Source organism: Coturnix japonica, chromosome 16, assembly GCF_054131305.1.
Source record: "Coturnix japonica strain WE chromosome 16, WE-NBRP24, whole genome shotgun sequence".
Classification (NCBI taxonomy): domain Eukaryota; kingdom Metazoa; phylum Chordata; class Aves; order Galliformes; family Phasianidae; genus Coturnix; species Coturnix japonica.
In genome coordinates, this window is record NC_140678.1 from 3,391,253 (window position 1) to 3,411,194 (window position 19,942).

At 45.9% G+C, this 19,942-nt stretch overlaps 2 protein-coding genes across 8 annotated transcripts in view; one reads left to right on the forward strand and one right to left on the reverse strand.

Annotated features, from left to right (window-relative positions):
• CPAMD8 (C3 and PZP like alpha-2-macroglobulin domain containing 8) overlaps window positions 1–11,597 on the forward strand; it is a 40,486-nt gene extending 28,889 nt beyond the window's left edge. For all 7 annotated transcript variants that reach the window (XM_015886180.2, XM_015886182.2, XM_015886181.2 and 4 more), the window contains 8 exons: window positions 693–780; window positions 4,170–4,244; window positions 4,930–5,035; window positions 5,125–5,235; window positions 5,803–6,015; window positions 6,462–6,536; window positions 10,351–10,519; window positions 10,806–11,597. In XM_015886180.2, coding sequence (XP_015741666.2) covers window positions 693–780; window positions 4,170–4,244; window positions 4,930–5,035; window positions 5,125–5,235; window positions 5,803–6,015; window positions 6,462–6,536; window positions 10,351–10,519; window position 10,806 — 838 coding nt within the window. In that variant the 3' untranslated portion in view covers window positions 10,807–11,597. The remainder of the gene's footprint in view (window positions 1–692; window positions 781–4,169; window positions 4,245–4,929; window positions 5,036–5,124; window positions 5,236–5,802; window positions 6,016–6,461; window positions 6,537–10,350; window positions 10,520–10,805) is intronic.
• A 2,401-nt stretch (window positions 11,598–13,998) lies between these two features.
• On the reverse strand, window positions 13,999–17,299 carry F2RL3 (F2R like thrombin or trypsin receptor 3). Its single transcript, XM_015886188.3, has 2 exons — window positions 16,856–17,299; window positions 13,999–16,115 (listed from the first exon to the last, which is right to left on the reverse strand). Exons 1-2 carry the CDS (start codon window positions 16,944–16,946, stop codon window positions 15,046–15,048), a joined length of 1,161 nt encoding a protein of 386 aa, XP_015741674.2. The 5' UTR covers window positions 16,947–17,299; the 3' UTR covers window positions 13,999–15,045.
• Between the last annotated feature and the right edge of the window lie 2,643 nt (window positions 17,300–19,942).

The window sequence follows — 19,942 nt, forward strand, 5'->3', positions numbered from 1 at the left end:
CCCTTAAAGATCCTTGTAACTAAGGAGGCTGTCCTGCAACAACACAACCTTTCTGTTGTTATTACTGAAACTTCTGTCCTGGGAATTGCTGGAGAAAAGACAGAAATTGGAGAGGATATGCAGTCCAAGGAGATTGATTGCTGGAAAGAAAACAAAAGCAAATGAAATCTTCTCTTTCCTCCTTTTCTTCTTGTAATGATGCTCTTTTAATTCCTTTGTCTTAGGCAATGTGAGTAGAGAATTGCATCAATGGATGATGATGGAAATATTTAGAGCTATGGGTGATTGTTTTAAAGAGTTACCAGGTGAAGTCCTTGGGATGCTTTCCTGTAAAGAACAGCTAGGAGAAAAGAAAGCCAACAAAAACAATGGGAAGGAGAGGGTTGTGGTTACAGGTAAAGGGATACTATAGGATATTTTAGGGAGATGTGAGGAGTTAGACCAAGAGAAGGGCTTAATGGCTCTAGGAGACTCTTAGCCCTGAACTGGAGTCCCCAGGTTTATCTGCAGACCATCCAGAGCCATTGTGGACATAAAAGCTTGAAATCCTTCAGAGTAAAGACCCTTTGTATTTCTTTCTCTGGAGCTTCTTTCAGCTCTGCTCCATCACAAGCTGTCCATGTACTGTTCGTTATCTTGGATCCTGAATTTATTTCCATTCTCTCTGTCTCTCTTTTTTCTCATGTGGGAAGATGGTTGCACTCAGGATCCTCTAACATGGCAGTGCTGGAAGTGCCATTGTTCTCAGGGTTTCGTGCAGACATCGAGAGCCTAGAACAGGTAAGGTGTAATGAGAATGCAAGGCATTGTTCTGAGCTGGGACCTGGCTCTCTAGTTGGTAGGAATTCCCTTTGGAGAGCAATAGCAAGGAAATGCTGTTGTCTGTTAGAACACTGGCTGAAAAGATGTGATTAAAACTGGGAGCAGGAGATCTCACATGTCAAAAAATATTTATCTGATGTGAGCAAACAGAAGTTCTGAGCAAGAGTAACAAATGTACTGAATGAAGGTTTATTACTAAGCACAGCACACAGTAATTAAATGAGACCCACTTGGAAATGCTGAAGTGAAAATGTGCTCTAACAGGAGCTGTTTATGGCTTCTTAGTAGGCTGTGTTATCTCCAACATCTGGATTCCATTTCTTTGGAGGCTCTGTGTCTTGGAATTTTTTGCCTTTTTTTCTTCCCTTCTGGGAGAACATCATGTTTATTGCAATCCAAACTGAGGTGGACAGAATGTGCCTCTTACCCAGCCAGCCCTCTAGGGGAGATGAACCGTAATCTTCAGCTTTGCTTTATATTTGTTAAGGCATTACAGCACACTCACTTGTTTTTTACGCTGCAGATTTTTTGAGGACTGATAGATTTTAAAGGGTGAATAACTGAAGAGGTATAGATATAAACTAAACTGTGCCTTTGAGATCTGAAAAGGAGCTTAAAAAATACATTTTAGAAGGAAGTCTTTTTGTAACAGCCTCATCCTCATTACATGAGAGGGGATGGGAATGATAGTGAAAACCAGGCAGTTAATTTTGATGTCTCAGTTCAGAGGAAGAGTGCACACTGCACTGTGTTTCTTTAGAACTTCCCTTGATTTGACTGAGTTGTAATAAACACCATCGTATTTTCTTGGGGAAAATGAGACCAACATATTCCTCTCCAGGGCTGCTCTGTGCTGCAGAAGAGTTACTTCCTTGCAGCTGAGTGAGCTCCCCAGCACATTAACCATGAACGGGCTTTCTCTAGCACTAAACACAGTTGGCTGTGCTTACCTGTCTGAGTCTCATGTTCTCCCTTTATGGGCAGAGAAGCAGGAATCCCTGTGTAGCACCATCTGCCAGGTTCTCAGCTGGTCTGGTTTTGCATGTGGTGCACAACAGGTGGTCTGGTTTTGCAATGTCACAGTCTAACTCCTCAACTAGAAGTGAGTTTCTTCCTTTGGGCAGTAGGAAATTTTGCTGAATTGAGAACAATGTTGCATCTTCCAGGGAGAATGTTCCTTTGGAAAGCTGAGATGCATCCTTTTCAGTGCAGACATCCTTTGCATCTGAAAGGTAGGATCTGGAGTAATGCAGACAGGGAATGAAGATACAACCCCTGCCATGTATTTATGCCTGGCATAATGTGTATCCCATGGAGCTGTGGTACCAGTTTTGTACTTTGGACTCACCTTCAGCTGCAGCAAACCCAGTCATTCCCATTGCTGCATTTTTCCTTTGTTTCTGTAGCAGTTCCCTTTGCTCCTAGCAAGGAGGGCCGGGGCTGTAAATCAGATTTCCTTGTTTGTTGTTTGCCCTCACAAGGGAGCAGTGTTCACAGAGCAGGCCCACGTGCAGCTCCAGGGCACTGATGGTTAATGAATGCTCTGTTGCACTTCGATGGCAGCCCCCCTGGCTGTGCAGCCACAAATCCTTCTAATAATGCTGGGTGTCGACAAGGTCAGGAGGTCACTACGGGCTGGTATATATCAACCTTCACCAGAAAAATGCAACTTTAGCTGAGCTGTGCATTTCCCGATGGCGCCAGCTCCTCTGAGCCCTCATAAAGCCCTGTCTGCAGCCATCTACTGCTGAGCACCAGCAGCCACCGCCAGGCCCTGCAATTGTAAGGACAGATTAAATTGGGCCTTTCCATACTGTGAGGGTCTGAAACACGTGTTCCTGTGCTCGTTAGGGTAATAGCAGGAAGCTGTGTGCAGGGTTTTACAGCTAGAAGTGCTATGCAGGAGAAATTTGCAGCTGAAGCTGTTGGCAGCAGGGTCAGGCAGAGTTTGGTAGGGGTACCTTTTGCTTTGTGTCATTCTTTCAAATATATATAATAATAATAATAATAATAATAATAATAATAATAATAATAATAATAATAATAATAATTGCTTTCCCTTCTGCAGTGCTTTCCTTCTATGATCCAAAATAATGTATCTCAAAATAAACACAGTGAGCTGAGTCAGTGCCACCCTGTCACAAATGGGGTTGTGTCCAACAGGTTAAAGCAACAGGGTGATTTGGAGCAGGAAGAGCCTATGTTCAGCCTTCTGCTCCCCAGACCAGGATTTAAACTCAAGTCCTTTCCCACAGGTCATCTTCCAAAGCATCTGAATTAGATATTTCTCACTTGACGGATGTTTTCTTTCTACAGCACATCAAAACAGTGATGGTTGATCAGTTACCTTGAGCATGACAGCCATTATATCAAGATAATAATTTTCCATGCTTGGAAAAATAAAGGAATAACTCCTATTGGAAATAAAACCAAGCAAACTTTGTACAATTATACCAGAGGATACCGCTAATAGTTTGGGGGACCTTCTCAGCATTCTCATCCAGGGAGATCATTTCTTCGCTCTTTGAGATGGTGCTGTGATTCCATGAATAAATGCTCTCACACTTTTCTATGAGCCTTTGCTCACAAGGAGATGATCTGGAGCATCTTGAAAACAGCTGCAGTAGATTAAAGGCAGAAGCGTCCTAAATGTGAGAGGTGCTCTTAGATCTTGTTCTAATGCTCTTTAGATATGCAGATCGTCCCAGTAAGTAGTAGAAAAAGCGTAATGTATTGTGTGCATTACTGGCACAACACATGCTGCAAATCCCTGAGCTTCAGAGGGAGGGAAGATGTGTAGCAGGGCCTGGCCTGACCCCATTCGTCAAAGGGAGGACGCCTAAGGCTTTTTCAAATGGCTGCTCTTCTCAAATGTAAGGATTAATTTTCCTGGCAGAAGAATGTTTTGGATTTTTCAGCTGATGGGAGAAGGGGCCTTTAATAACCAGTGTGATCCAGCAGCAGAATCCCTTGGCTGTTTGGAAGAGTTTAAATAAGAGATTTTTATGGAGTGTTTTGGGGTCTCTGAGGTCTTGGTACTGAAAACAATCTGGGAGCTGTTCAATTAGATTATGGGTGACATGTCAGGTGTGGTCTGAGGGAGATAAATGCTCCCCTCTCCACAGGGATCAGGAAGAACACAGCACTGTGCACCTTGCAAGCATTCCTCATCAGATCAGAGGGGGAAAAAATGTGAACATGTTTTTTCCTCAGTTGTCTGAGAGCGACTTCACTCCTCTTTGCATTCCTCCTCTTGACCATCCTTCTCCAGCCAGAGAAACCTCTCGGTTTTGATATGCCATTTTCTATAAGATGAGATGAAATTAAACCTGTTTGTTTTTCCCCAGTTACTGATGAACAAGCAAATTGGATTAAAAAGATATGAAGTGGATGGAAGAAAAGTCCTGTTTTATTTTGACGAGGTAATGAACTTGTTTCTTATGCCATGTTTTAGTGAAAGGCAGATAGGCAGGTGGCTGCACAGGGATACAGTGCACCACTGCTGGTGGCCATTTGCAGTTGAAAACTGGGATGCAGCTGTAACTGGCAAGTTACCTGGGCCTCTTTCGAGGTGGGCAAGTGCTGTGGTTTTGGTTAGAAGCCCAAGTATCAAGGAGGTGGGTGATCAACTTCAGCTCAGACAATCTCTTGTCAAGTATCTCTTAGTTCTTACCCCAAAATAAAATGACCTCCAGGTACACGTAGCATCCTTAAATGCAGCAGTCCTTAAAAGGAGGCAAAATGCTGCCCAATTCATAGCAGAAAGTGAGAAGTGAGATTTCTGCCGTCTTAGTTATCAGCAGTAAATTGTTGTCTAGTTGATTAGCAGGCAGATTGAGGACGGGAGTGCTGCTGGGCTACAGATGAGATTCTGGTTTTGCTTTCTGAGGTTGTTTAGCAGGTACATGCTTTAATTTAAAGGCTGATGAAGTATCATTTGTTTTAATTCATTCTGTTTGGCTTTTATTTGTTATCATTGTATCTCCTGTTGGATGTGTCTTCATTCTCACCCTTTTGCATTAGGAGCTCATTTGCTGCATTTGTTCATCTCTCTTTGCTGACAGCATAGTTTTTGTTACAATGAGTATTTTGCATCATTTCATACAGATTCCTAGCCAGTGCATGACCTGTGTAAAGTTTCAAGCTTTCAGAGAGTATATAGTTGGGAAAACTGCTCCTGTTCCTATCAAAGTGTATGATTACTATGAGCCAGGTACGTGTTTGCTTTCCTTTGATTTTTCCAGCAGCATTAGGGCTCTAATATTAAGACTGTTGTGATTTCTCTTTCTTGTTGACCTGCAGCTTTTGAAGCAACTCGTTTCTACAACGTGAGTGAGAACAGCCCCTTGGCGCGGGAGCTCTGCGATGGGCCAACGTGCAACGAAGTGGAGAGCTCAGCCAGCCAATGGGCAGGTGAGTTGCACAAAACCCAAGCAGATTTTGGAGAATGGAACCTGCAGGCACATAAGTCCAGGAGATCAGAACTCAAAGTGATGTTTAGGAAAACATTTGTGTTGGTGGAAGGTTTATAAACATCTGCATGAGAGCAGCATTGAATTCATGACAGCCAAAGACAGCAATGGGTTCTGCTCTCCAGGTTCCAAAAGTGACTGCCTTTATTTGCTTCAGAGGCAAGATGTAGTGCATAGCTCTGGACGTACCTGTGGAAAGTGAGATGTTTTAATACACATAAAACTTTTTTCAATGCAGTTTAGTTTTCTTCCTATAAAATATCTTGCAGTGAAGTTTCTCAAACAGAAAGATCAAATTATGTTCAGTAGAGACAGGTTTAACTTGTCTCAGAAGCAGTAATCTCTTTCCTACCATGTATGTTATGGGAAACTGGGAGAGTTGTGCTATCCAATACCTGAAATTCAGTGTGAAAATTTACATAGAAGCAGGGAGAAAACTGTTTCCTTGTCTTTCCCTTCCCTACCCTATACAAAAAGGTTGCTTTGGATGTTTCTGTTTACTTTGCAGGCTTTTCTCATTCTGGGCCGTGCAATAACATTTTTGGATGTTTGGAGGATGAGTATTTTGAGCAATGCATGTGCTCAAGAGACTGTGGCTACGATGGGGATCCCGTATGTGGATCAGATGGGCAGATCTACCAGAACCATTGCCAAATGGAAGTAGCATCGTGCAGGAATAATACGAGGATAGAGCAGATCCCCATGTCTCAGTGTTCTAACTGTAGGTTTCATTCAGCTTCTTATTTCTGTTACAGTCTAGTTGGGGAGCACTACAGATCTAACCAAATGATAACTACAGGTGTGTGGTAGGGAAAAGAGGAGAATTCAAAACCTCCTATGTAGTATTTTGCTACTCACACTACAGGAGACTGAAGTATATGAGCAGCAGCCTGCCTGCTAGCTCAGCACTGGATTTTCTGATATCATATTCTACCAATGTTGATGAACTCATGAAAAAAATAGTGATTTTGATTGCCTGAAGTGAATAATCCAAGGTAAAAGTACTACCAGTGTAACACAGCATATTTTGGAGTCTCTGCATGGGCTTCCAAGATGTGTGGGGCAGAATACCTGAACTAAATGTACCACCTCTGTTAAATGCAAATGTTTTCTGGAGAGTTAAGAAATGTGATGCCCAAGGTATTCATTTTTCTTTCTTATTTACAGCCAAGAATTTGCCAGAAGAAAGGGAGACAAACTCCCATACAGCTGAACAACCCAGTGTCCAACAGCCTCCAGCAGGTAATGTCTACATCACATCAAATGGCAGTCCTGATCCTTTCAGAGCTGCTGTTTGGAATGAAGAGCCTTAGTGAGCAAAAGCTTTGAGGTCATAAAGTAACCAGGATTTTGGCTGCTCATTTTATTTGGTGCATATATTCATACATTATTTTTTCCAATGCTGGTGTCAAACTTGCTCATGGCTCACAAAATAATCTCACCAAGAAGCAGTGGAGGGTCAATAGAATAGTTTGTTTTGTGCTGTTTCTAGTAAATAAACTGGACTAGATTTTTTTCCTGGCTGCTTTCCACTCATTAATTTGGTTCTGGCCTCTAACTCCCTGCAACGAATCAGTAAGACAAGTTAATTCCTCAAGGGAGGTCTCTGTGCCTTCCCATATGCGTATCCTTCCACCACGTCCTTCTTGTGCACCAAAGTTCAGACCACCACACATTCAGTGTGAGAGACACTGTCCTGTCCTCTGCCCATCCTCTACTCTGCAGAAGCCGATAGTATTTTTTAAGGTGTAAGAGCACAGCGAATACTCCATCATGACCTATTTCTGTCTTGATGTTTTAATACCTCTTCTATTTTCCTTCCCTTGGTTTCTGAACTTGACGTGTATCAGAATGCTAGAAGAACTGAAATGAATACCTGTCATCTGTGCAAATGCAGCATACCCAACATGAGAAAACTGTTTGCAATCTGAACCCTTGAAAGCAGCATTCCCAAACTGCTCTGCAGGACACTGGTGTGCAAATCCATAGTGTTTTGCTGTTGGTCTACAAAATTGGGTTGCCATTACATTATTCTCCGATACAACTTCAGTTACCTGAGATAGTCCACAATCCAGAAACCTTCAGAACAGTGTTTCTGAAGTAATCTGCATTGAAATACCAATAGCCATAGCCCTCTGGTTTCTGTTTTGAACAGACAAAAGTAATATGGGCTCAGTGGGCTCCCAGTAGGACCAGAAGTGGCAATTTAGATCTTGTGTGGCATTTTCATACACTTTGGATTAATAACCATATGTGTGCCATGGGGATACGTTTATCAAAGCACAAGCATTATGAGCTTGCTGCATTCTAGGGCATGTAAGTGCTAAAGAGATCTCCTGGAAGGCAGATACTCATCTGAAATGAGCTGTCTGAGCAGCCATGGCAGCATGAGCATTCAGAAATAAAACAGACTAAATCCTGTATCAGGAAAAACTCCCAGCATGTGATTTTCATTAATCCTCTGAGCTCCTCTCAGGTCAACCACGTGGTACATGAATCAAAGTGTAACAGATGAATGAATCCCTCCTTATGCGTGGGTCTCATTTGGACTCGCTGGTTTGTTAGCATTGAAGCATGAGATTGGTTTAAGTCGGCTCAGGTGCTCTGGGTTTCCAGTGAGAGTTCTGATGAGCCATGTCTAAATCTGTGATTTCCTAAAGGGATGCAAAGCTCCAGGAGCCAGATCAAGATTAGGGCAGGTGGATGAAGCTGCTTCAGTGTGTTAATTGTCAGGAAATGCCCTTTTCTTGCAGAACCTCGTGGTGGTTTTATTGTCTGATATCCTTCTGCATTTGCCATGTGATTTGTGAAGGCTCAGCTTGGTTTGACTGATGCCTCCATTGTCAGCTCTTGCCTATGGTAACTCAGCAGTGGCAACAATCCTTCCAGCAAACAGTGGGGAACTTCATAATGTATTTAGGCTCACTTTGGCCGACAGACTTGTAATATAGTTCCATATATGCCTCTGAGTTTACTAGAATAAACAACAGCTTAAGAGTTATGCTATTCAAGTTAAATGACTGTATGCATGCTCTGAAAAAAAGTAGTGCTGCTTGTGGAATATTCTCTTGATTTAGAGGGAAGTTTGGCAGGACCCAGCTGAAATGAAAGCCAGCTGAAGGCACTCATGACTGAATCCCCTTCCTCAGCTGTTTCTCACAGGTGATCTACTGAAACTCAGAGGTGGAACAGCTTTTTCATGAGTGGTATGGATCCAGCCCTGCCTATAAGCATTGCAGCTCTGATGGTGTGCTTTCACAGCCTGTTCCAGTCACTTTGGTTGAACAGAAAGCTCCTGAAGCAAGATTTTGGTTGCTGAGTGGGTTATGAGCAGCATCTTGAGTGTGTTTCTGTCTTTAACTTTCCTAAGGTCATTGATTTCAGAGCCTCAGGGATCTTTAGTAGCTCTGATAACATCTCTCTGATGAAACGGTGCATTAATTGATTCCATAGGTCTTCAATGCTCTTCTGAAACTGACTAAATCTTATCTACTCAAAGTGCTGATGTACAGCTGGCGCTGTTAGAAGTTACATTGATGATACTGTGATTCTGCATCTGTTTGGTGGAGAAGCAATATCAAATCATGCTGTGGCAGCACTCAGCAGTGTCAGTGCTGCTGCTCTGTTGCACTCTGTGCTTTCCTGAGCAGGCAGCCCCCCAGCTTTGTGCTGTCTGACCCCCCTGCACCCCACAGCTGGAGCTGTATTATTTATACGCTTCTGTTCCAGCAGCCAGAAGGTCCAGGGCCTTTGATCAAATTAATACAATTCTTTAATTTGGTGTCATCGTTGTTATTTCAGAAAATGCCCTCACCCATCTCTGGCTTCTGATGGGAACTTCAGGGTGAGCCCTGTTTTCAGGTGGAGCCATCAATGCAGTGCTCACAGCAGCACTGTTCTTTGAGGACTGATGGAATTGGCTTTGGGCCACTTTTCCTTTCCCCCCATCGCTGCTCAGCAAACATTGGCTGAGGCACAAACATTTGGAGATGGGACAGTGGTTTGTATGCAACAGGAAACGTCGGCCTTTCATCTTTGCTTTGACTCCAACACTGCATTCCTAGGAAAAGTGAGGTCTGTGATGTTAATTCTGTCCCTGGTGGACAGCAATCATCCATTCATAGAGCACAGAGCAGCCTCATGATCTGGCACGTTCTCTCTTGGAGAAGGCCAAGAAGTGAACACAGACTGACTCTGCTTGCAGGCAAGTGTTCCCTTTCCTCTGGCTGAGCCTGTTGCTGGGAGGGTGTGGGAGGCAGCAGGAAAGCCTTCAAATATTTTATTTCTAGAGAACAAATGTTTTCAAAGGCCTTGACAAGCATCCTCCTTCAATAAAGCAAACTTTTATGAGGGGGACATTTCCTCTTGCAACAACTATGTTTTGGTGATTGCTCTAATCCAAATCAAAGCAGTGTGTGTAGAAAGCAAACTGGGTGAGATGAAAAGCTGAGCTGGCTCAAGGCACAGCTCAGAGAACAAGGAGCTATTGATGTTCCCTGAACTTGTATCTTGCAGTCTTACCTCTGGGCTGTGGGTGATCACCCAGCACAGTGATATGGCCCTTTTTGGTGGGATGGTCACAGTGAGTGATCTGACAGTGCCTTTGGGTGGGCTGGAGGGAATTCATGGAGGATAAATGTCTGTTTCTGCCCACTTCTATCTTAAATGCTGACAGCTCTTTGGTGCTCTGGCTGTGCTGAAGCAAACACACCTCAGCTAGATGAGGCTGAAGGTGGAGTAAATGTTTTCAGTGCAGGATCCAGGTCTGTTGTGCCAAAATCTTCGTTGTCATTGGTCTGAAAACAAATCTCCATCTTCTAACTGGTCTCTTCATCACATACACGGAGTAAAGCTTTGTATGTGAACCTAAGCATGTGTGCACTGCTCTGCTGACACGTGCAGCCTCCATTACACAAATGAAATGCTTGTATGGCTCCTGAGTTGCCTCCCTTATTGCCGTTCCTTCCCTCTGATGTCATTCCCCTCTGCACTTAAACATTGCATGTCACAGCATAGAAGTTTCCTTGGCTAAAGCACAACCATGTTTCCTTTCCAGCTGAGGAAGGCCCTCCGCTGCAGTTGGATCTGTCATATTATTCCTATGAGTACGACCCGGACCCCTATGCTTCTGAAGCTGATGTTTTTGAGATGGTGGCAGAACTGACAACAGCGAGCACGTTAAGAGAAGTGGACACGGATCAGGAAGTAGTGACCACTGTAGAATGGTGAGCTGGGGATTGTAAATCTGCTCTGAGAGCTATAGCACAGCAATTCGTCTGTTGGGTCAAATGTGTTCGGTTCCTCAAAACAGGCATTCTTATAAGTGGCTCCTGAGTTTCTTTAGCAAATGTTCACCAGGACCAAGATCTCACTGGGACAGCATACGAGTTTTCATACCTGGGTGTCTCCATTCTTAGGAGATTGAAGCTTTTTGCTGCCCAGTCTCAGGGATGTGTCATAAAGTTACATAATGGGAAAGTGACCTTTTTCATCGTACTCTCTTTCCAACAGAAATATATAATTTAAATAAAGAGAAGAGGCTCAGAATCAACTCCCGTATGAGTTTGTTCCAACAGATGACCTGCTGCAGAACAGAAACTGAATGATGACTACTTCCTGCTGCCCTCAGAACTGTGTAGGCTTTTCTGCCCCACGGGGAGAACTGGAGAGCAAAGAGGGACGCTCAGAATTATTCTTCTGTCAATTTTTCTGCCTTTTGTGCAACCTCTTAGGAATGCTGCCAAGGATGGAAGGCCGATACGCTGTGCCCTCTAGGTGAGAAAAATAGGGGCTGGAATTCAAACCTATAGACCATTTCCAAGTGTTTTCTCTATTATCGGGATACTGCAACTGCCATTTCCTAGCTACATTTAGAAGCTAAGTCCAGGCCTTGTGCTTAGCTAAACTGCTGTTTGAGGAAAGATGGCTGAGGAGTTTTCTCTCAAATTATTATAATAAAAATCAGTGCATTTTGCTAGTTACGACATAGCAAGAGGCTAAGCATCTTCTCTAGCCTATAAATCTACTGCACCCATAATGATGTCCCGTAAGAAGAAAAACTGCACTATTATCAACATGTTGTTGGGCAGTCTGTTTTACAAGAAAAAAAAAAACTGAAATCCAGGGCTGGAAAGCTTCAGGTGAGGAGTTTGCCAGCTGTAACAGCACCTGGTGGATGAGCCCTCTTCATTTTGCACTATGTGCTGGTGACGGCTGCTTGCAGCCTTCTCAGCTCTGCAGCCCCTTTCCTCCTTGTAACCCTGGCATGAAAATAAAGCTGACCTGAGGCACAGTTCTTTTAAATGCTTGCCTGACTTCACCAATCACTTTAATTCTGCTCCCCCCAGGACCTCCATTCAATGCCATTTCTGGATACGGCCATCCCATATGTAGGCCCTGGGGCTGCTGGTGGCTCAGTGGCCAGATCCCCATAGCCTGACCTGTCCCAGCAATGCAATACAACTAAAACTAAAAGCTCTGTTTCCAAAAGTGCATTACTTTTTGGTTTTCTTCCCTGCCTGGAGCAGCACTGTTCTCTTTGGAGGAGTTTGATTCAATTGCCTGTTACAAAATACTGCTAATATTTTATCTTCCCATTTCTATTGTTAGGAGGACCCAGAGTGGGGTGGGAATTCCTTTTGAGAGTGTTTCATGGTGAATGGAAACAGGAAAAAGCCCAACCCCATTCATTTTGAGGGCTCACTCACACAGGAACACTGACATAAATATATCGCAATATAGACATTCCATTCCAGAACAAAAGCAGTTTTATTCCAGAAAACAGTCCGCACAGAGACAAAACAGGAGGTATCCCAGATGTTGGGCACATGTAGCTGTAGCAGAAGTGCTGAGTTGTGACCTGAAGCAGTGATTGAACACGTGGTGGAAGGCAGGGCCTTCCAGGGAGCTCAGGTGCAGGCAATGTATGTGATGAAGGGGTGGAGCTGGGATCCCCCCTTCCCAGCCCTCTTTAAAGGGTTGGCAGTGGAGGTAAAGGGATCTTCTGGAGATCCCTGCATCCCTGAAGCCTTTTGAAGGTAAGCAGCTTCTTTCCTTTACTTCTGTGCCTATTGCAGCTTGCCTGCTGCTCTGAGCTCTCCTGTAGGACCTCTCTGTGGCTACTGCTTGTGTGTACCTGCTGCTCCTCAGCAATTTATTGCCACATCTGTTCAGTGTATGTTAACAGAACATGTCCTTACTGTGTCTGCACTGAGCAGTGGAAGCACTGGCGGCTGCATGCCTGTCTGGCAGGTAAAGAAGTGCCCTTCAACTCAGTTCCATCTCTTGTATGCAGCTGGCCTGGTAGATGCTGGCTATTGTGTACATACAGCTGGAGTCAATATTTATCCCCTGGGTAAACAGCAGACTCGGTATGAGCTACAGTGAGAGGGATTTTTTGGTTCGTTTCTTTTTTTTTTTCCTGGCTATCAAAGCTGCAGGATACAAAGCCTGCTGTTTGCTGCTTCCAGCTTCTGTTCAGTGCTTTGGGTCAGGAGGATAAGACATTTGGGCGCCGTGATTCTGCCTGTGTAACCAACTGCCCTGGGAAGATGGGACCGGTGCTCTGAGCTCTTCAGCTTCCTGTACTCTTTCCCATCCTGGGTTTAATTTCCCTAACTCATCCCTTCAGTAGTTTCGTAAAGGTGGCTGAGGTAATTCTGTATTGGTGCTCTCAGATCCTTGATTGGTCTGGCAGTGTCCCCACTGGGGATGAGCTGATGAAGGCAGAGGGTTTCAGCTGAGTGTTGTGTGACTTCATTTTCCTCAGGCTTGAGAAAGCTCCACATTACTAAATAAGTTCAGTTGCTGCCAGCCCATCGACCTGGCTTTGTTCTATGGGTTCCTTGGGGCACTTTCAGGGCAATCCTTGGGCTGTCTCCTCTTCATAGCTGGGAGAGAATGGGCTCATCTCTCACCAAGGTGGAGACGAACCCAGTGGTGGAATGGCAGCAGGAACAGCAGAGCTGCTGCTGCTGCTCTGGGCTGTGAGCTGGCTGTGGCTTAGAGACATGTACCTCTTTCTGTTGGAGAGACACTTCTCCTTTCCTTTCTCTAATGGGTTTGTGAGACAGGTTCCTGCTTACACCAAGTTACGTTACTGAGTAGCCACAGCAATGCTAATCATTGATGACCTATTGCTTGCAATCCTTTCAATGGAATTAATATTTATATATTTGTAACTGTACATTATGCAGAGTAACCATTACCATGGTATTTATTTTAAAGCAATAGCTCCCTCGTCCTTTCCTGTCTGGGTGTTTTGATCTTAGCTCTTTCCCTTCTTTTTTATCAGCCCCAATAGGAGAAAAAACATCTCAATGTTCGGCTTGCTTGAATAACATCGTGCAAACAACAGCACTTGCTTTGCTAACACTGACAGTTGATATTTAACGTGGGGTAACCTGGTTTTCATTATGGTTGACAGATTGACCTATTTGGAAAACCTCAGCTCAGTTTGTTATTTCTTTTCCTGTTTTGGTTTTCTGGTGCTTGCTCCTTCTGGCAGAGTGACTGCAGTCTTGGCTGTGCTGCCTCTCCTGCAGTAGCTGGCATGTTCTGCACGTGCACTGCTGCACCCATAGCCCATCTTGGGCTCTGGATTTTCACCTGCATTCCACCCCAGCACTTACATGTGAGCACACCGTTCTGTGAGCGTTTTTGTTTTGTTCACACACATCATAGCGACTCTGAGTCCAGAAAAGGGTTTTGTTTTAGATTCTGAGAAATATTTTATTAAAAACTGATTTTAAAACAATCTTTTCTGTCTCTTTATTGGCATTGTAGGCTCTAAGACTGGTTGGTTGTAGATCGCAGTCCTGGCTGTACCATGAGAACAACAGAATTCAGGGACTCCAAGGATGTTTGTTGTTCATTTTTCTACCTTGCTCCTTGTTGGGATGTGCCCAGAGCTGGGCTTGTTTTGAATACTTTGCAGTGTACCCCAGGGCTGAGCAATGGGTGTGATCAGCTGTTTCAGAAGAGAAAGCTCTTGGTTGTGTGATACAAAGCAAAAAAGTGTGCCCTGAGTGTTTTCTCAATTCCTTCTTTAATATTTCCCTTCAAGTGACAGAATACAGTCTTGACCCTGAAGAAGTTTTGGGTAGCAGAGACCATTCGCATCAACAGGAGTGAAGGAATTGGGTTTTTACACTTATGACAGTGGGCTGCCTTTGCTGTGGTGGTGATTCTTGGTTAAGCCAAGAATGTAACAGCTAGAAAAGCTGGCACTCTGTGTTCTCTAGACAGAGTATTTTAGTTCAGGCAATGAATGCCTTTTATGTAAATACATCCTGATATTTTTTAAATATTTAGAAATTTGGTTCTGTAAGTGCCTGTTCTTTTTCAGCTTTATGTGTTCAAGGACAGCAAGGAAGCCAGTAGCAGAAAAAATGAATAGAAGGCAGACAGGAGGCAGCTCACAGCATGCGTTAAAAGCAGACCTGGGTGTACTAACAGAAGCATCCCTGGCAGTGTGTAACCAGATGAGAAGTTGCATACTGTGTTGCAATCACAGATCTGTGTTCAGCACTCCACATCTTATCTGGGACTCAACATCCTTTAAGGAACGTGGTGGTCTGGGTTGATTTGATCCCAGCGGTGCAGACAGAAGAATGTAATTCTTCCTTCCTGGGTCTTGTTTGCTGGGATCTGCTCCTCACTGCTCCAGATGGAACCTGTGAAGTCCTGGTGCTTTGTCCTATCCCCACAGTGTGGTGGGAGTGCCTTGGGGGCAGGGAGCTGGGATGGGAGCTTAAACCAGTGATTCCTTGGAGCTTTTCTGAGGGAGTGTTTCTTTGGAGGTTTGTAAGGAGGGTGTTTTGCTGCGATTGAAGAATGTGCTCCTCACCTTCTCCCGGAAATCTTCTGATACGTAGTAGTAGACAAAGGGGTCGGCACAGCTGTTACAGGTGCTGATGGCCAGGCTCACCATGTAGCTGATGTACAAACTGCCGTACAGCTTGCACTGATAGCTGGAGTAATGAATGAGGAGCAGAACGTTGCTGGGGGTATAGAAGGCCATGAGCGTGACCAGCACAAGAACTGTGAGCTTTATGGAGTGGGCGTACCGCTTCCCACTGCCCAGGAGGGCCTGCAGAACTGAGCAGTAGCTGAACAGCATTACTGCCAGAGGAACAAGGAAAACGCAGGTGATGAGGCAGATGAAGTAGTAGAAGTAATAGCCATCGTCCTCCTGCCTAGGGAGAACATCGTGGCACAGAGTGATGTCTGCTCTGTACAGGGGGTATGACTGCTGCTGCAGAGTCAGGGGCAGAGTGATGCCAGCAGCACAGAGCCAGACAGCAGCACAGGTCCAGGCAGCAAAGGCAGGGGTACGGAAAGAGCGTGAGAAGAAAGGATGCACCACTGCCAGGTACCGGTCCACACTGATGCACGTGAGCAGCAGCACTGAGCAGTACATATTCCCATAGAAGAAAGCTGTGGTGACCCGGCACAGACCTTCCCCGAAGGGCCAGTTGTTCCCAAGGAAATAGTAGAATATCTTGAAGGGCAGCACTGAGATGAGCAGCAGGTCTGCTACAGCCAGGTTCATCAGGAAGATGGTGGAGGTCAGTTTCTCAGTCCTGGTAGCCAGAACCCAGAGGGCCAACCCATTGGAGGGCAGCCCCAGCAGGAAAACAAGGCTGTAGAGGGATGGGATGAGCAGCACTGTGACCCCACTGCTCAGCTGGGAGCGAGCAGCCTCGTGCAGCAGCAGGTATGTCACATTATCTATCGTTGCCTTCTCACCGGGGATGGCTCGGGGGCATGGTGTGATCTCTGCTGTTGTGATCTGCTCGCCGGTGCTGTTCTGAGAGTAATCTGTTGGTGTAAATGCAGTCTGTTACTTGCTGCACGTGTTAATATGAGTGCTTTGCAGAGCAGGCTGGTTCATGATGCTAACACCAGATTCTAAGGTGCTGCATTTTATATTGTTTTCGAGCAGTGAGAGCATTCTGCAAAATGCTCATGTGTCAGAAAAAGCAGAGATGGAGTTAGGTGTGCAGCAGTGTCTATCAGGGGCCTTACTGCAAACTGACACATCTGTTCTGCTGTGCTCTGCTTCCCACTGCTTGCAATTGCTATGGAGCTCAGTACCAGGGGAGCAGGGCACAATCCCTGGATCCTAGGATCCAGGGCCACTCCAGTGCAAAGCTGTGGCTGTGGGAGCTTAATTTTTAGCTGAAGGTTTTGGTTTCAAGTACTCTGTTCGACCCCTCTGATTCTGTCTCTTGCTACTTTATTCTACGCCTGCTTTAATTTCCCTTCCATAAGTATCCCGTCACCTCCTGTTTTAAGTAGAGCAGGCACGAATCTCGGTGAGCATGTGCTTTCAGATCATAGAATCATGGAATGGCTCAGGTTGGAAGGGACCTTAAAGAACATACAGTTCCATCCCTGTGCCATGGGCTCGGTGCCCCTCCCCATCCATGTCATTGGGCACCTCCAGGGATGGAGCACCCAGAATAACGTTTCATAGATGGGTTCTCAGGGATCTTTTAGAAGTCCCAAACCTGTTGTACTTTAAGAAGCAGTTTTTCCCCCCAAAAATGCCCACTCACCATCGTAGTCCGGCGCTGCCAGGCACAGTCCCCACACAGCACAGCACAGTGTGAGCCGGGGTGCCAACCACCCGCTCCTGGAGGTCCCCATGCTGCTACAGGAGCTGCACTGCTGGAAGGCAGCTGGGAAAAGCTGTGTGAGCGGCTGTGCTTACGTGTTTCCTCTTTGCAATCCTTAACAGTCGGAAGCACTGTGCTCATCCTGTCACGGCATTCCAGTGTGGTCCGAGCAGAGATGTAGCTGCAGTGTCAGCTGGGGGGCTGCACGCATCCAAACCCATAGGGATCATCTGTCAGAGCTCAAGTGACTCATTTGGGTCTCCTCCCTGCTCTGGGCTGTTCTTGAAAATAACAACAATCATGTTTGACGCACTTTGAATTTGGTTTGGAGTGTAAACTGCACTGAAACTCCTCTGGGCTTCGTGTCCAACAGCATCCTTCTGCTCAAGAGGGATCTGAACAGCACTGTGCAGTGCTTGATGTCCTTCCCCACCCTGCTTCAATGCCTTTGGGAGATGTCATCCCCACACACAGCCATGGAGGGCCGCAACCTCCCCAGCTCCTGGGGCTTGCAGAGCTCTGCTATGGCCTTGGGGACAGTTCAGGGTTTGGTTTCTGCCCTGCAGTCCCCATGTTGTGTTCAGCCCACCATAGCTCTGTTTCTTTATTTCTAATCCTGCTTCCCTCCCTCCTTGCTCTTGCTGCAGAGGTTAATTAAAGGCCACGGGGTGAGGAACTGTTTGCATCTGAAGGAAGCAGCAGCCGGTGCTGTGACGCACAGAGATAAGTGGTGAGGTCCGGACCTGATGGAGATGTGCTGCTTCCGCCGATAGGCAGGAGCTGGGTGAGCTGAGCCCTCCTGCAGTGCAGGGGCTGACCTGGGCTGAGGAAATCTCTGTGCTCTGGAAGATAATGGTGAACTGCAGCCACTTGTGCCCACACAGAGCTGTGTTTTTTCCAGGGATGAGCAGCCTCCACCCAACGCCCCCCAGGAGAGCAGAGCAGTTTGCCACAACCAACTGCCTGCACAGAGCTGTAGGATCATAGGAGGGCTTAAGTGAGAAGGGACTGCAAAGATCACCCAGTTCCAGCCTCACTGCTCTGGTGTTCCAACCCTGATGGCTCTGGAGAGCTCCATGGCCCCCTCTTCTTCCACTCTTTGAGATGTGAGGCTGTTCTGTGCTCTCACGCAGCACCATTGGGAGAGGACTGGGACTTTCCCTGTTGCCTCTGTGTTCCCTTCCCAGCAATGAGGGCACAGTTGTGGAGCGCTGGGTTGGGGCTGCCTCTCCATGAGGTAAGGATGGAGCTGGAGCCCAGGCAGTAGGAATTGTAAATTTGGCTTGGCAACCTGAGGAGCAGTTCATTTCTGTTTCTTCGGCTCATGAATGGCCTCTTCTGTGGAGGCTGCAAATCTGAGCCTGGCTGCTGTTCGATGAGATTCCTCTATTCCAGGGAGAAAATGATCCTATTTCCTTTGCTTTCACCATATTCTCACATCCCTGTGTTGAGAGGTGGGGTTCCGCTGGCAGGGATAGGGAAGATGCAATGTTAGATGTTTTGCTTTTGTGATTCCCTCAGGATTTATAAACCATTACAACATGACTCATGTGGCCGCATATTTTCCATGCCTCAACCAGGATCCTTTCCATGCTCTGTATGCAAAAAATTAGCCATAATCAGGTGCAGATAGTGTGCAAATCACAGCCCTGCTTCCTACAGATGGGTCTCTGGAGTGGAGCAGGGTGAGGTTATTCACTGCTCTATCCTTCACTTTTCAAATGCTGTGTGATCTTCAGTGATTGCTTTAGATGCAGAACAGCTTGCTTGAAAATTCTCATGCCAGAAGTTTGTCACAGCTTGTTAACATCTCATGTGCTCCCTTCCCTGTCGGGTAACAGTTTGGTTTTAAAGCTGCTCATTGTGCAATAGGTATCTCCTGGGAGAAAGCACTCTTTGCTTCCATCACTCTGAACCCTGAGCAGTTAGGACTGGAACAAAGGGGAGGGAGGTACAAGCAGCACCTGCCCTGCTCCACATGGTGCCTTTAGGGCCTGATTGATCTGACTTTGGGGCTCAGATGCTTGTAGCAAGGTTCAGATTCCAGCTCTGTTCCAGCAGCTCAGCTGCAAACCAGCAGGTGTGAAGAGAGAACTAGTGCAGCTGAATCCTGCCCTGGGCTGAGCTCGTGTTCCTGCTGCAGAACGAGAGGCAGCAGCTCCGGGCAGAGCCAGCAGCATGCAGCGTTTCCACCGCTGTCAGCACAACCTCACATTTTCCATGAATGCAATGCTGATTTTTCCCAGCCACTGGCTGTGTGAGCAATGGAGCCTCCTCCAAATCACAGCACAGAAAACCTCCACTGAGCAAGAAAGGAGCATTCGCTCAGCCCAGGTTTGTCCTTGCAGACTGTGGCGTGTGGGGCACCTCCTGCCCTTGCTGGCCACCAGCTCTCCCTCCTCTCCTTTTTCTACTGTTCAGGTGCTCCCTTCAGCAGGTCTTAATGTAATTTATGAAGTTATTTCATTCTGCAGCCATGAAGGCTCTTGTAAAGCTGTGTAATGCTGAGAGCTCCAGCTGTGTTTGGCGATGTCAGCTGTGCCGTCCCTGGTGCCTTTCACTCTCCCGCAGCACAGGGGCTGTTCTTTGTGCTAAATCCAACATCTCCAAGAGGACACTTGTGTGTAAAATGCACTGTGTGCTCTGCTACGTCATCACCATCATTTATATCAAACTATTCATACTGTTTATTCACCAGAGGATTGTTATAGCAGTTTGTTTCCCTGGGAGCAATGCTGCTCTGCACGGAAAGTGGAATCGCCCTTTGTTATGGCAACGGAAGTGTTGAGGATGATGTAAAGGAAACTCCTATCAGATCTGGGTCACAGCACTGCGGCTTCATTTGCAAACTCCACACATCCATTTGTTGTGCAGAGCTCCCAGGGAAGGTGGTTCAGCATGTTATTATTACCCAGGAATTTGGGGGGGAAGGCGGGTGGGGGTTATTTTTGTGGTTGCATTTGTACAGCTTTAACCTGGAGCAGATGTGCTGATGGGTTTTGGAACTGGAATCGTGCACTCCAAGGG